The sequence below is a fragment of the Myxocyprinus asiaticus genome, chromosome 7, assembly GCF_019703515.2.
Source record: "Myxocyprinus asiaticus isolate MX2 ecotype Aquarium Trade chromosome 7, UBuf_Myxa_2, whole genome shotgun sequence".
Lineage (NCBI taxonomy): Eukaryota > Metazoa > Chordata > Actinopteri > Cypriniformes > Catostomidae > Myxocyprinus > Myxocyprinus asiaticus.
The window spans coordinates 25,732,991-25,750,199 of NC_059350.1; the positions used below are offsets into that span (position 1 = coordinate 25,732,991).

The following is a 17,209-nucleotide window of genomic DNA, read 5'->3' on the forward strand; positions in this document are numbered from 1 at the left end:
GTGGAAGAAGGTCGCCTTGTCCGATGAGTCCTGTTTTCTTTTACATCACATGGACGGCCGTGTACGTGTGCGTCATTTACCTGAGGAAGTAAAGGCACCAGGACACACTCTGGGAAGACGACAAGCCGGTGGAGGAAGTGTAATGCTGTGGGCAATGTTCTGCTGGGAAACCCTGGCTCCAGCCATTCATGTGGACATAAATTTGACACATGCCACCTACCTAAACATCATTGCAGACCTGGTACCCAACAACATATTAGGCAGGTGGTCATAATGTTTTGGCCCATCAGTGTATATCCATATGGCTATCAGTAAGCAGGACGTCTTTAGGTTACTTACACATGCAAACGAAGAAGGAACATATAGTAATGCAAAAATACAGAGCAGGATGTGTCCCAAAAAAAATCAAGATGAGGCAGAACTTTCTTTTTATTAAGGGGTGTTGGTAGACCCAATGCAAAGTGCAGTTTAGTTCACCAAGCAACATTAATATAGAATTCAACTGATGTGCGGTCACAGGTGTGTATATTGTCTATCTTACAATGGCTTTGAATGTTGTAATCAGAATTTAGAGTAGGAATGATCTGTTTTATAATATTAGTTTTAATGTTTTTAGATTTTTGTTTCAGCATTACATAACTTGAAGCTGTTTTTGCACTGATGGCAGGGTTTTCTTTCAATTGTTATGAATAAAGACCTATCTTTTGGTTTTACATCTATAAAGTTCCAAATAAAAAGAGAGAAAACAATAAAATAAAAATAAGGGATAGTACCTTTTATTTTTGAAGTATTATATTCACTGGATTATCCAAAATAGGCATTATCCCATGATTATTTACTACAATTCAATTCATAGTTGAAATGTAATTACATTTTCATTTAATTTACAGCAAAAATAACCATACTGTGATATACGCTGTACAGTTAAGTGATATAAAATTCCTTTCAGTTGAAGAATTTCCATTACTTTACACTATCTCTTCACCTGTGTGTGTGTGTGTGTGTGTGTGTGTGTGTTGGGGGGGGGGGGGGGTCACACACATAGGGACATATCACCCCCACATATATAGCTCAGGACTGTAGAGAATGAGTGAGAAGTTAAGAAATATTAAACAATACTGTGAACATACATGTCAAATAATTTCACTAGCTATGGGGACAATTCACACAATGTGTGTGTATGTGTGTGTCAGACATATGTCTGGACAAGTTTACCTTCCTCAGGGATTTTTCCAGTGTGTGCGTTTACGCAAGTGTTATTTATGTCTCAATTTTGTGGTTCAGTGCTGTAATGGCAAGTAGAGTGTCTCTGAGGCAACTGTGTGTTTGTGTGTGAGAGGAAGGGGGAATCAGGTGCCATTCTCGCCCCTTCCCTTCTATTTTCTCTGAGTGACAAGCTGCAAATTCCTACTGGTCATGGAGAGGTAGAGTGCAAACACACACACCCACACAAGTATTAACAAAGCCAAACTGATACAAAAGACTGAAACATAAGCCTTCTATATATTTGCAGACAGACAGACAGAAATAAATAAATAAAGAGACCTTTTCCTTTGTTCCGTTAAACAAATTGCATCCCTTTTAATGTCTCGATAATGAATGTAACCTCAGTTCCCTGAGAGGGGGAACAAGACGCTGCGTCAGCAGCAACAACCCAATGATAGAGTCTTGGAAACGGCCAAACACTATGCGCTGCCTCCAAAGCAGACAAAGAGCTGATATGACAGCCAGTATTGACTTGCTCGGTCAAAATACACACACAACGCCCTCACTGGACAAAGAATGTTTAGCCTTGTTGGACTCAAATGGAGGAAGGGAGAACGCATGTAATGTGACAATGTGAGCACTGCAGGGAGTGACCAAAATTTTGGGCATATAACCTTGTGAAGGATTTTGAATGACTTCTCATTGTATGAACATTAATCCTTTATACTCTGGATCTGAATAACTTTTAATGACAGTGTTCTGCTAAGGAGCCTTAACCTTTATTCTAAACAATAAAGTTGTCTGTTTGTTTAGGGGATTTGAGAAACTGCTGCAGTTAGAGGTTTTAGCTGGGGGGATAGGATTGACTCAGAGATATGAAGTGAAGCAAGGAGGTGAAAAGATAACTGAGAGTTAGAGAAAAACAGGATGCCTTATTTGCACAGAATGTATGTTGTGATGAACAAAAATAAAGATGATGTTTTAAGTTTAGATCAATAAGGAATTACTTACATAAGTGATATGATGATGCTAGACTAATGAGAATGTGTTTAGGTCTATATAAAAACTATGTGTAACTGATGATTGTTGAGACATTGTTGAGGCACTGTTGGACAGTTATTTCCTGGCCATGGACAGTTTTTACGGTCGTGGATAAAGGACCTGGAGGAAGGAAAAGCTGACTCAAGTCTTAATTGCGAAAAAATTACACCAAAACCTTAACTAGGCTTAAGGACTGCCTTCTACAATCCTAGACCAAACTCTATACAAGAGACTTTAACCGACAGGGCCTTAAGGTCCCCAACACGTTTAACTGAGAGTATGCACAAGCTTACCGCATCTAATGGCTCAAATAGGGGACCAGAAAGCGCATTTAACACCAGCACTATACAAGTCCCCAACTGGGACTTTAGCCTTCAGGCTAAACCACTAACCAAAGGGTGACTGCCCAACGACAAACCCCCAGGGGGTCATGTCCTGCCGTTATGGGAGCGACATGAACTATGAGTGTGGATGGAGAGAGCACTGCCTGCACAGCGCAATGCGCTGGGTCCTAGCCTCGAGAGGAACACCAGGCAACAAAAAGGTGCCAGTTCAAAGCATAGAGCAGTCTCACTGAGGAAGCTCTAGCTTCTTACAGGGTGTCAAGCACTGGCTACGACAACCAATGAGTGTCTGATCAGCCCCGTTCAAGGGCCAGACATGAAGTCTCCACAACTCTGGCAGGGCATGCTAGACTGTGCCTCGAGCTTGTGAGAGCAAATCTCTTCACGAGGGAATTTTCCACAGAGGAGTACCCAGCAAATCTACCAGCTCCAGAAAGCAAGGGCGATTGAGCTACAAGTATGCAACCAACAGCATACTTGCATTTCGCTGGCCATTTGTGCGCAAGGGTGTCCACGCCCAGTGGAGCTTAAGTTATGGAGTACCAAAGGCAACAATGTGTCATCTCTGGGGAGGCAAACAGGTCCATCTTGGCTTCCCCAAGTACCTACCAAATCCTCTGAATCATCTGAGGAGAGATTCTCCACTCCCACCATCTGACTTCCTGACATGACAGCAAGTCTGCCCCGCAGTTCAGGTGACCAGGGACATGCATCACACGTATCCATAGGCGAATAAGACAGGCCAGAGCCAACATTAGGCATGAACGTACTCCCCCTTGACGATTCATGTACGCCACGACTGTAGTGCTGTTTGTAGTGACCAGATTGAGAAATTCTTGCACGTCTGCCCGAAAGACTCTCAGAGCCAAGAGGATCCCAAGGTGGCAGGTGCGTAAACAACAGATCCCTGGGTTTGCATGCTAATACCTCTGATTGTGCTAAGAGCAGCCGATCATAGAAGTAGTTCAACACACAGACACCACTCAGCCTCTGCAGAGCGAGCGCTGCACCGACACATTTGGTGCGAAGTGCCAGGGGAAAGGAGAAGGGAAGGGCCTTGAACTGATACACCACCCCCTCGAAGGCAAATCTCAAGAATGGCCTGTGGCGGGGGGCTATTTATTCATGAAAATGCGCATCTTCCAGGTCCACTGACACAAACCAGTCAAACAGACAGACATCAGATAAAATCTGTTTTTGAATAACCATCTAGAATGGAGACTTTGAGTGACCAGAAAGTTATTTTCAGGCGACCAGAAAATAACAGCTGTTGAAGCACAGCTCTGTGTTGCACGCCGGTACGCTCTCTATAGAACTCTTGTCGAGGAGAGAATGTACCTCGGTGGAGGACAGGTTGGCGTTGAAGCTAGGTGGCCACCTTATTAACTGAAGCTCATAGCCATGCACAACTATGCTCAGTTCCCCGCTGTAGACCCCCTGGAAGACTGCACCATGCGTCTGCGTAACAAGCCAATGGACACAGGAGTTTTTCTGTGATTGTCGCCATTGCCACGTGTCCACCCTCAGGTGGCAGTTTCCAGCACAACCGCAAAAAGTTACGGTTACAGCTGGTTGTCCTCATACAGCCGCAACAAGGTCTGTCATTTGTGTTGGAGTGTGGCAGTGTTCTGCCACGGCAATACAAGCAGTCACAAGACTGGCGCTGTGTTCTTATTCTCCGCATACAACACCGGGGAAAGCAAAAGAATCGTTTAGGGGGCATGGAAGTGCTTTCTGGGCCTTATTGAGGGCCTCAGTGCATCACCAAACAGACCCTGCTGCGAAACTGGAGTGTAGAGTAATAAACCTTTGTCCTTGTCGCTTATTTCTAACATATTCAGCAAGGGGTGATGCCATGGTGTGCAGGGCCAAACTAGACTGTCTCCAATGAGGACACAAGCCGACACGGTTTGGACGGAAGTACCGGATTTCCACACTAGCCCAGAAAAAGAGGTGCACAAGTGGGCCGCAGGCATGATCAAGAAACATAAAGGCCATTGTACCGGAGACATGCACTCTCACTGAAAATGGAGAGCAACATATGTTAACCAGCTGTTCGTGCAGCTCCAGGAAGAATGGCAAAAGGCGGCAGGACTCAGATAATGGCTTAATAAAAAATGCTCATCGAGTCGAGAATGCTCAGGTGCATCAGGCATGGGCCAAGCAAGCTTAAATTTCTTAATCGCTGCCTTGGATTTCGGGAGGAAAGAGGACTGGCGTCGGCTTTCTGAAGGAAAGCAAGGCAACAGCTCAATTTAGCATTTACTGTATATGGTCAAAACGATGTATAAAAGGGAACACACTGAAGTCTGAGGCTGATTTCTGGATGCTATTAGTCTAAATGTGACCTCAGCAGAGGAGTGTTTTTTTTAAAGTACTGAAAGACAACCAAACAATAGAAGGAAAACTCTTAAGCTGAAGAACGCACATCTGCACACAAATAAGCAAAACCAAAAAAATTAATTATTGCAGAGATGTGTCAGAGAAGACAAAGTTAGAGATGAATTCTCTTCAATGAAACTACAGAAGCAGAGTCTCTTTATTCTTGTTTGTTTCGCCTTGGCTTTCTAAAAAAAACACTAGCAAGGCTATTTTCAATAAAGACAAAACAAGGCAGGAATAAAAAAAAAAAATAATAAAAAAAAAGTTTAAAAGAGGTTCTGTGAGGGCTTAAGACAAGGGAAAGTAATTATTGTGGAGTTGTTCACAAAGTAAAACTGTACTGATAACCATTAGGGGACGTGGAAAGTCCAGAAAGCTCGTTCAATTATGTGCTTGCTAATTTATGAAGAAACAGCCATTAATGAGTTCACATAACACTCCACCTCTAACTGACCTGATTAAAACAGCTGTGAGGGAAAGCTGGAATTAGTTACGTTTAGCAGTAAAGATTGATAGTTATGCTGTATGGAGTCACATCCTTTTCCATCAACAGGGTCCAGTCTGGAAATGTACTGTGCATTTCCACCACAGAAAAAGCACTTTCAAGCTGGAAAAATTGGTTCTGAACTGGCCCCTAAAACCTGCTGTTCTGACATGCTGTGGCACATCAAAGGTAGCACAAGGCGCAGGTATAGCACACAGAGCGTACCAGTGCAGTGCAAAGAGGTGGCAGTCCAAAAACAGTGAATCTAATCACCATACAGACAAAAGTTACATACAAAGGTTTTTGCACTTCTTCAAGAATTAACAAATGGATGTTGAGTTTGCAGGTTGGTGTATGAAACAACTGGTGCAACGGAGCAAACTCAAAGATTAGAAAGGGCAACGTTTATTATGCAATTTCACAATATGTTGCCTAGGCTTTATTCAAGCTGTCAAACCATACAAAGACAAATTTGTTACAAAAAAATTGCTTATACACAATGTATCTTCTAGCCTGAAGTCAATAATCTATGTTCCTTGATAACAATTTGGGATGAATTTAATGTAATTAATTGGAAAACTATGTGATTGGCATGGTAACATTTTGAGCAGCCTCATGATTCATAGCTCGTCCCCGCCGAGTTGGCATACAGTACATTCATAGAAAATAATGGTTTCAAAATGTAGGATGCATTGTGTCATCTAACTGATGTGTTTGGGAAATTGGGTATAAAAGGAAGAAATTAGGTATTTAGGTCCATGTGTATATGTTAGCCATCAGACCAATCACTTTATTTTTATGAATATTAAAAAAAACCTTAACAGATCCTTTCAACTTGGATGCCCAGTTTATGTGCAATGTCAGGCAGAGAGACCTGAAGCTTCCATGTATTTATCTCCACCACTCAATAAAGAAAGGAAGAGCAGACCTCCACATCTCATTCAAACTATCACAGAACACACTATGAAGAGTTGATGCTGGTAGCATAAGCTGTGTGTGCATAATGAAAGAATCTTATTTTAATTTAACAGGGCTAAATGCTGTATCTCTCTATGCCACTGTCCTAAACCAGCAAGAGTGCAAGTTAATTAATGAGAGAGAGAGAGCGAGAGATTAATAATGCACTATGAGTATCTCTACTGTATGGACATATTAAATAATTCATCTTGTGAGTTAGACTGTGCATCAGCTTGACACCTCACAGAACCTGTATTATACCCAAGCGCTGTGGTGGTACTATGGTGCAGTTATGCATCAGATGGCAATACCATAGTACTTTTATACATACTGTGGTACTGAATGATTACCACATTACCATATTATAGTATTTATAGTATGGTATTCCATGATACTTCGAAAAATTTCATGGCATTACCATGGTGCATGTACAAAAATAATTAATGGTATAATCAGGGTACGCATCAAATAACATGGTATCATTATGGTACCATGTCCAAAAACTATGGTAATACCATCGAATGTTTTTGTAAAGGTTGGGATAAAATGAATTGAAAAGAAATGAGATAGACCCATGTCTCAATTCAGTCTCCTGTGACCACTTGTGTTTGGATTTCGAGGCGAGGGTCTCTGATTTCATGACGACATAAATTAATCACCATGTTTTTGTGTTACAGCATAGTAAACTGCAAAAAAATCAGAAAAGACCAGGAAAGCACAAACAAAACCAGAGTGCTGTTTCTTCCAGATGCTGTTGAAATTTCGAGCAGAATAATCCGTTGTTTTAGTGGAGTACCTGTGTAAGCTGAGCTTCATATATGTGTGCTTCTCATCTGTGTCATTGCATATTGATATCAGATACACAGAAGAAGATACATAAAGTTCTCTGGTTTTTCAGATCGAACATAAAGTTCTCTGGTTTTTCAGATCGAACGGTTATTTCCTTTTTAATCCGCACATAACAGGCAAAGTTTAAAACTCTCGTTTTTGCTCAGTGGTTGATTGATAGGTGGTCTGGCTCAAGAGAGTCTGTAAGAAACATTCATAAATTAAACAGTAACAGAAAGCTGTGAGAGAGGTCAAGTTGCTATTGCATTCACACACGTACACATACTGTACACACACACACGGAGACACCCAGTACCTGTTCGTAGTTGAAGGTCTCTAGCATTCCTAAAATTAGACCCTGGATCTCAGCCAACTTTCCTTTCCCATATACAGGGTCCTGCGTAGAAAGTACATACAGAGATAAATTATTTTCTTATAGCTTTGATCAATCCTGTGTATGTCTGCAGGTTTCTCCCAGTGAGCAAAGATTTTGAAGCAAAGTCTAAAAACGTTTTTTGCAGTAAACCAACTTAAGCACATATCAGAGAGTAAACACAGAGCGTGCCGTCAGATTGCATTTATAATGATGGCTGATCACGCACAGAAACATCTCACAGACAAACACACACGCATACAACCATCACTAGCTGTTATCACACAGCTGCACACATTTGGGTAATTCTGTCCTCGGTAGGGGCTCAGATTGAAGCAGTCATAAAGATCAAGACCTGGAGGACAGGTCTCTTAAACACACATCCTATAAAATACAGTCCAGTGTGTGTCCCTGTAGAAATATTGTTGTTATTGAGAAAAACAGATAAAGGTCACACAATGGCAAAAACAGTACCCCTCCCTATATAAAAGTTTAATTTTTTTTTTTTTTTAATACTATATCCAATACCAATTTATTTTGCAGAGACAACCATAAGTAATCCATTTGCTATAGAAATGGGTAAATATATTGATTTTCCAATGCATCGCAATCTTCATGTGAATGATCTCGATATTGATCCTAAATCACAAGATCGATATTTTACTAAATGTATAACTCTCTACAATGTGTAAATCCTTCGCATATGAGACCAAATCTCACACTATGCAACTAAAAATGTCTCTGATTCGCCACTGGCTAGTAAATGTTTAGATTGAGTAGTATATTGGCCAAGAAGTTTAGCATCCTTTCACTGTCTTTAGAATTAAAGTTTGATTTGACTCATTCCATATAATAAGTGTCCATGTGTAGATGTGTCAGATGTGTAAATCAGATGTTTATTGTAATTGTCATACTGCTATGTTGCTTGGAACCACACCCAAGACTTCCACCCACTTTTGCACTGTATATGGTTGAGTGACAATAAAGGGATTTGATTTTATTTGATTTTGAATATGTGACAAGATCCACGCAATACATTTGTCATTGAATAATTTCTGTTTTAATATCCTTTCTTTACAGTCAACTGATGATCAAAAACAACAAAACAAACATTTAATTCTAATCACAAATCTCGCGGATTAGGGTTGTGCCAGGGTGGTCGAGTAATCAACTAGTCATCCAACAACCTACTAGTCAATTAGTGGGGTTGACTACTAGCATCAATATTTTTAGTGGTGAAGACGCTGGCTACCACCCCTGGGGTTCGCTAGTTCGCTAGTTTGAATCCCAGGGTGTGCTGAGTGACTCCAGTCAGGTCTCCTAAGCAACCAAATTGGCCCGGTTGCTAGGGAGGGTAGAGTCACATGGGGTAACCTCCTCGTGGTCGTTATAATGTGGTTCGTTCTCGGTGGGGCACGTGTCAAGTTGAGCGTGGATGCCGCGGTGGATGGCATGAAGCCTCCACACGTGCTATGTCTCCGTGGCAATGTGCTCAACAAGCTACGTGATAAGATGCGCGGGCTGACGGTCTCAGATGCGGAGGCAGCTGGGATTCGTCCTCCGCCACCCGGATTGAGGCAAATCACTACGCGACCACGAGGACATAAAAGCACATTGGGGGGGGGGGGGGGGCCTGGGTAGCTCAGTGGTAAAGACGATGGCTACCACCCTTGGAGTTCACTAGTTCGAATCCCAGGGCATGCTGAGTGACTCTAGCCAGGTCTCCTAAGCAACCAAATTGGCCCGGTTGCTAGGGAGGGTACAGTCACATGGGGTAACCTCCTCGTGATCGCTATAACGTGGTCCGTTCTCGGTGAGGCGCGTGGTGAGTTGAGATGCCGCGGTGGGTGGCATGAAGCCTCCACACGAGCTATGTCTCCGTGGCTCAACAAGCCACGTGATAAGATGCCGGGTTGACAATCTCAGATCTCAGGCAACTGGGATTCATTCTCCACCACCCGGACTGAGGCGAATCACTACGTGACCACGAGGACTTAAAAGCACATTGGGAATTGGCCATTCCAAATTGGGAGAAAAAAAAAAAAAAATGTATATTATATATATATCTTTTTTTTTTTTTTGTGGTGGTGGTGGTTTTACTGGTAGACGCAATTGTCAAATTAATTAATAGAAGCAACTTTTTTGACAGTGTTTTTGCGTGATGATAGCTTGCTTTGCTTAACAGTGAATAACAGTAAGCACAGTAAAATCCTCTGCAATCTCTTTAATGCTTTAAGTTTAGTCATTTACTGCACCGTTGCTGTAGTAGACATTAAAGAACTGCATGGACAATACATTTCAATATGATCACTGTCGGACCTGAAATCCTCTGTGCGGGGATGGGGGTGTGGTCATGAGTCTGTCTGCAGGAGAGGGAGAGCGGTAAGGCTTGTCACCTGGGTTGTAATTATCTCTAACACGTCTCTTGTTATAGTGATGCCGGAGGGAGACTTGAAAAGCCGCACCAACGCATCAGTTTGTGGGGAGAGAGAGAGCGACCCGAGAGTACAGTGTCGACTTGTTATCTTATTGAGTGTTGTGAAGAATCTACGTGAATTGAATGCTGTATAATACAAGACGCTGAAGGCAGAAAATAAAAAAAACTTGCCTGCACTGCTTCATTGTCTCCTGACTCCTCCATTGCCCGAAGAACCGAACTTACAACAGTGGTGCCGAAACCCAGGTATTTGAAGGACAATGCCATTATGGAGTCTTCACCGCTGGGCGAAGTTATCAAGTCCCTCACCAGCATCCAGCAGACCCAGCATCAAGCCCTCATGGAGTTACGCCTGGAGCAGCCAAAGAGGAGGACCGGCAGGTCATCAGACCGGAGCCTGATCGACAGAGAGGGGGCTGGCACTGCGACCCCCCGGAGGTCACTTCCCCCTGTGACCCTCATTGAGATGGGGCCAAATGATGATCTGGAGGCCTACCTTGACCTGTTCGAGAAAACCACTGAGGTGTGGAATCGGCAAAATTGGACAGGTGAAGACTGGAAAAACGTAGCCAGGTCTGATGAATCGCGATTTCTGCTGAGGCACACAGATGGAGGGGTCAGAATTTGGCACCAACAGCATGAATCTATGGACCAACCTGCTTTGTGTCAACAGTCCACACTGGTGGCGGTGGTGTAATGGTGTGGGGAATGTTTTCTTGGCACACTTTGGGTCAGTTAATACCAATGAATCATGGCTTGAATGCCACAGCCTATTTGAGTTTTGTTGCTGACCATGTGCATCTCTTCATGACCGCAATTTACCCATGTTCTAATGGCTACTTCCAGCATGATAATGCACCATGTCACAAAGCAGAAGTCATTTCAAACTAGTTTCATGAACACAATGAGTTCACTGTTCTTCAGTAGCCTTCCAAGTCACCGGATCTGAATCCAACAGGACACCTTTGGGATGTGGTAGAACGGGAGATTCACAGCATGAATATGCAGCTTACAAACCTGCAGAAATTGCATGATGCTATCATGTCAACATGAACCAGAATCTCAATGGAATGTTTCCAACATCTTCTGGAATCTATGCCACGAAGAATTTAGTCTGTTTTGAGAGCAAAAGGAGGCCCTACCCAGTATTAGTATTGTGTTCCTAATAAAGTGCTCAGTGAGTATAAGTCAATATAAACAGCAAATGTAAAGTGACCATGAGTGACTGCATTTGGAGTAAGAGGGGTCTCTTCCTCTCACTGGATTGATTTGTATTTTGAATCAACAGTACGACTTATCTACCCATAGAACGGCAAGATCCATCAGGTACAGTCTCAGCCCTCATATACCATCCTGTTTTCTAGAAACTTCTTTGGCGGGTGACTGTAGGGGATAAATATTTCATACTTCTGAAAAATTCAGGTCAAATAAGCTTTAGGTGGTCAAGCCCCTACCAGTTGAGCCAAGGTGGTCGACTAAATGTACCAGGTTGATCAAAATGGTCTACCAGGTTGACTCAACACCACCAGCTAGTAGCCCAGCTGGTCAATCATTTAAATCAGTTTGGAGCAGACGATGACCAGCTTCAACCAGCTAGAAACCATGCAAGACCAGAAAAATTGCCTTAAAGTAATCAGTGAAGGTCTGATTATTTCACCTGTGTGTATTCATCAGAAATGAAATAAGCAACAGCAACAGCCTGAGCGGAGGTATCTTTGTCCATGGACTTTTTAAAATCAACTTATAATCAATTTATAAGATTATGTTAAAAGTTATATGAAAGTATAATGAGAAGTGCATTTGTTTAGCTGCTTTGACTGATCATGATTTCTTTTTAAATATTTCACAATTTTAATCAACTTTTTGCCTTCACTGGTTCATTTGAAATGGTCTTGTGGAGTGACTAATTAATTTTTAAAAGTACACATATTTCATGTAGCCTCTCAATTAATATAAAGCCATAAAAGCTGAATGCATAATAATTATAAAATAAGAAAATAGTCAAAAAAAAAAAAAAAAAAAAAAAAAAAGGATAGTATAGCTGTCATACCGCAGGTCATGTTAATTTTCCAAATGTACTTCACGTCAACAAGTATACATTCAGAGTTTACTATAATGTCCACCTGTTGATTATGGAATATATTGATTGTGAATCATATGTTTGGGTAACCTTTCCTGTTCCCTGTCAGAGGTGCATTTGCATTCACAGTAGTACACTAATGATTACATGCTGAGCAAATGCCATCAAATGTCACCATCAGCAGCTGGGCAGAACCAGAGCAGCTCAGTTAACTGCTGAGACAGGGAGATTAATGAATCAACATGAGCCACAAAAAAGAAACTTAAAATTAATCAAAATGAAGGGGAAAAAAATCCAAAACACAACCTAGACTATCAAAAATTGTTCTGCCAGCAAATGCTTTGTCTCTGTTTTTTTTTTTTTTTATTCTTGTTGAGCCATCTTTGCACACCACAAGATAAAAATGATTCAAAATGTAGAAGTGCTGATTCTAAAGGAATCACACAAGTTGTAATGACAGCAGGTTGAAACACAACAGCAGAGTGCTGGTGTAATAGCACTGATAGAGTTCAGAGAGGATGGGAGATCAATGGGGAAAGCTGACACCACTGAATATGTGCAGATGAAAACAGATAAAGGGTTTTCACTGCACAGAGCCTCAACCAATTAATGAGCTGTGGCATCTATTTCCTGGAAAGCAACAATGTGTGTGCATGTGAGTGTGTGTTGATGAAACAGCCACATGGGCTCTGAGCTGGAAGAGCCATTGGAAAGCACATTTGCTGTGCAGCTTCTGCAGTGTGTCCATCATCCATCTAGACATAAAGAACAAGTGTGAAATAGAGTCTCAGCATGAGACATGAGGTGAGTGTGAGAAAAAGAATGTGGGGTAATTCACTTTTGTATGTGGAATTTCAGTGCAAAAAAATAAATAAATTAAAAAAAAAAAAATTCTGAAACCTGTTTTTCTGACCTGGGAGTGAACCATGGTCCCGACCCCAAGACTACCTGTAGGAGGTGGATCTTGGCTGTAATGGAACTGTGGTACAGTTCCCATGAGTGAGAACACAACTTGTACCAGGGTCCGCACATTTTCAGAAAGTAAAATAAGTAGCGCATGCATTTTTTGCCAATTTAAACATGATAACATCATCAGTTGCAAACACACACACACACACACACGCACTATGAGTGGCAGGGGAACATTGTGGGACACAGAAGAGGTGAGGTGCCTATACGTGCGTGAGTGAGTACGCAATGTAAACAGGGGTGCAAATGCACTGTTTGCAACCCGCTGTCTCTTTATAAAAGACCGCTTGCGAGTAGCAGATAGTCGCCTTCTCCTTAACATTCATATCTGCTTAATTACAGTATGCCTTGGGGGTATATTTGCGGCATTACCCGATTTGTGTCCTTCAGCACTTTAGTGAAAACAGTGCAGGCATTCTATGCACATAATCAACACTATCCGCAAACATTATTCATTCTTAGTGAATTCCCAGTTCAGTGTGTTTGTGTGTGTGTGAGCACATTTTAGGCAGGTAAGACCCATAGGATTTTGAGCTTGAGCCTAGTACCAAATTGTCAAGTCAAACGGCTTTAAGTTTATCCAAACCGATCCCTCATCCAGACACCCAACAGAAAAAAAACATCTCTTATGTACCACAATAGGTCTGGCCGATATGACGATATATTTCGTGGCGACGATATAAAGTGTCAATCAATAGAGATTTTGCTATATCGTGTATATTGCAATATGTAAATATCCATGTGTGCAGCGCAGGCTTCTCGATCTGTGGGCAGGGCTTCACGTAGAGACTGAAAGAATTAAAGAAACATGGACAGGGTTTTTCCGGCATTGAACATTTTTCTGTGGCCCCCCAAGCAAACGTAATGACCTTCATCACATGTTTGGCGCGTTAAAAGTGCTACATATTCTTCTCATCTGACATGCAAATGTTTCACGTGTCTGTGGCGTGTGCTGTCTTTGGAGCGCCGAAGTGTGTGCGCGAGTCCAGCAGGATTTCCGATATTTGTGATCCAGAGACAGGAGAGCTCAGAGCGGGATCACTCGTGCTACCTGATCAATTTTGACCAAGATAAAACCCAAATGGAGAACGAAATCTCCACGGAATGGGACGACTCCCAAACAGGTCAAGAAAATGAAGAGGAGCTTGATATTAAAACAGGTGCGGAAACATTTTATTCGCACGACGATATTCACTCGTAATACAAGAAATCTGTTTTAACACCTCAAAATGAGGCACGCAAAAGAATATTATGAAAGCCAAAAGATGAACTCCACATTAATTTGGTTATTTATTTATAAATGTATTTATTTAGCAAAAGTTAAAACATTTTCATATTTATTTTCTTCAAGAAATATTTATTTTGGTTGTATATTTTTTTAATATGTTTTATTTTATTTGTTGCATTGCTTTGAGAATATCTTAAGTTTCTTGAGCAAAGTTTATAATAATAATAATATTAGTCAATAACAATTTAAACTGAAATGTGGAATACTTAGCATTTTGCTAAGGTTGATTTTTTAAAACAAGTTGATTTATTTGCTTCCTTTGACATTGTTTTTTTTTTATCCAAATAAAGAGGAAGTAGTTTTAATTTATAATGTATTTAATTCACTGAGTGGAGTTCCAAAAACAGGCATTACAATAGAGTTATTTCATATATAAACCAATTTTTATTGAAAACTATTACCATATCGTGATATATCGTTATCGTGATATAAAATTACTCATATCGTGATATATGATTTTGGTCATATCGCCCACCCCTATACCACAACAACTGGAACACACTTAGAACACAGACCTGTCTCTACACAGGCACACAATGGATGGTGTTAGTAACAGTCCAGCATAAAACAATCCAGTTATAAAACCTTTATTAGCCATTTTAAACAACAAAAGTATATGCTCACCTGCAGGATACGCTGAATGATGGCAGGTGGGGTGATGAAGCTAGACATGCTGTTTAAGACTTTCATGGTAAGCTCTTTTAGTGCTAAGGATGGGGAAAAAACAATTATGACCACACTAATGACTGAGCCCTCAGCTACAGTACAGTAACTTTAGATGAACATTTTTTATTTTTTTTTCTTATGTAGAGCTTCTTTGTGTTTGTCTCACCATCTGAAGTGTATTTGGCATCAGGACCTTTGAGTAGTTTCTGTGGTGACATCATTGCCTCTAGGAGAGGAAACCACAGAGCCTGAGAATGACAGAAAATATTGAATTCTTTAGGGCTTTTAAATCTCAGGCTGTTTTTGCATCTAGAGAAAATAAAATACACAATTAGAGGATCTTCTCATGTGTCAGAATGGGGCTCTGTATTCTCATATGTTGATGGTTTGAAAAATCTGCCTGAAAATCTGTGTGGTTCGATTTTTACTTGTTATTTGTCAACTGATTAGAGTGACACTACATAACATTTGTGCATTTAACTTTTATGTTTTATGTACTTCTTATTTTTATATTTTTCTTTTATATTCTCTAACTAATACTGCATTAGAAGTGTGATATGTTAGTGTGCTTTTTTAACTATTTGTTTCAGTATGAACAATGTATACAGAAAACTGAGAAAAATATCAAAATGCACTAGTATTTTTTACAATTTATAGTGTAAACAAACATATTCTTTTTTCATTAGAACAAAAAAAAATAAAGATTGATTTACACACAGACACAAACAGAGACACAGAAATGTAAAACTGGGAATTAATGGATCAATATATCCAGCACTTGAAAAAAAAAAAATATCAGGATGCTGAAACTACACAATTCACAGATATCTCTAACACACACTAACACATATACACACACACACCTCTCTCTGCTGCTGGTTGAGGCCGTGCGAGCTCCTCTGACACAAAGCAATGATGTCACGCAGAGCTTCCTCCACTCTTTGCAATGGACTCTGCACTTCATCACCTGTCTCCTCCTCCTCAATGTTGGGTCTGTCAGCCTGTGAGCCCTCTAGAGCAAGTTTGTGGAGTTTGCCCTTCAGGGTCTAAAAAGCAGAGATCAACAGATCGATAGCACATTTACACCTGAACTTTCTGTCTCACCAGGGATATTTGAGGCACTGCTCTCTGAAACCCTTTCTAAATTAACTGCTAATTTTAGGGAACAAATTTAAAATTAAGTGTATGGTCATATGAATAAATATACAAAGTACAAAAGTTGTGCAGGTGAATAAACATGTTCTCACTGGTCTTGCATAATTCAAGCAACTAGCTTGAGCTTGAATTGTAAAATGACACATCCTAGCCAATAACTAGCATTGCAATAGTACAACAATGATATTCAAATATTTTCAGTTAATCTGAATGCCTCCACTGAAGCTGATGCCATTCTCATACACACTGTGAATCAAATAGAAGAATATAGCTGCAAGCAGCGATGGCAGGCCCAAGCATCATGGGTCCATTTCCATCCGTTGGTTTTCGGAAAACAATGCATGATGGACACAGCAACAACTCAACATTAATGTAAACTTTGACCCTAATCATACAATATGTAATAGAAATATGCCACCATTCCAGTTTGACTACAACTTCATGTAATTTAATCCACCACCATGACAACACTATTAAAGCTATCAAGCAACCCTTCAAAATTTTCCATCAGCAGTGTCTAAACAATTTTGAAGTGATTTGGGTAAATGTAAAAGGACTATTTCAAAGTCTGTTGTTAGTGCCACACTTCCTGCTGCCAGTTGGTGGCGCTATGACCGAGACCCACAATAGCCACATCCATGTGATTAGCCCCCAAGAAAAAACATACAACTAAATTTTGATCTAAATCACACAATGCATGCAGAAGATATGAGACACTTTCTGTTTCCCTATTTTTGTCATTAATTTAGTGCATTGTCATGGCAACACCATTCGATATTTAAAAATCTGTTCACAATTTAGCATCTTAGATGTCTTTGCATAATGTTGTATAAATGTGGTGACAGTCTCACGAATCACCTAGGAGTATTTAAAAGTTCAGAGAATTCAGATAATGAATCTATCTATCTATAAACCTTTAGTTGTTAATTGTATTTTTTTTTTTTTTGCTAACTGATTAATTTTACATTTTTGCTATAATTTAATATCATTATTTATTTA

The 17,209-nt window shown here is 40.6% G+C and overlaps 1 protein-coding gene across 7 annotated transcripts in view; it reads right to left on the minus strand.

The window, feature by feature from the left end:
- vps8 (VPS8 subunit of CORVET complex) overlaps positions 1–17,209 on the minus strand; it is a 184,731-nt gene that overhangs the window by 57,799 nt on the left and 109,723 nt on the right. For 6 of the 7 annotated variants that reach the window (XR_007897689.1, XM_051702468.1, XM_051702467.1 and 3 more), the window contains 4 exons: positions 15,919–16,101; positions 15,222–15,303; positions 15,014–15,096; positions 7,559–7,639 (listed from right to left, as the gene is read on the minus strand). Coding sequence is in view for 6 of the 7 variants with exons in the window: in XM_051702468.1 (XP_051558428.1) it covers positions 7,559–7,639; positions 15,014–15,096; positions 15,222–15,303; positions 15,919–16,101 (429 nt within the window). In the remaining variant the exon portion in view is untranslated. Of the gene's footprint in view, positions 1–5,224; positions 7,444–7,558; positions 7,640–15,013; positions 15,097–15,221; positions 15,304–15,918; positions 16,102–17,209 lie in introns of those variants that run through there. The other variant, XM_051702471.1, reaches the window with a different exon arrangement.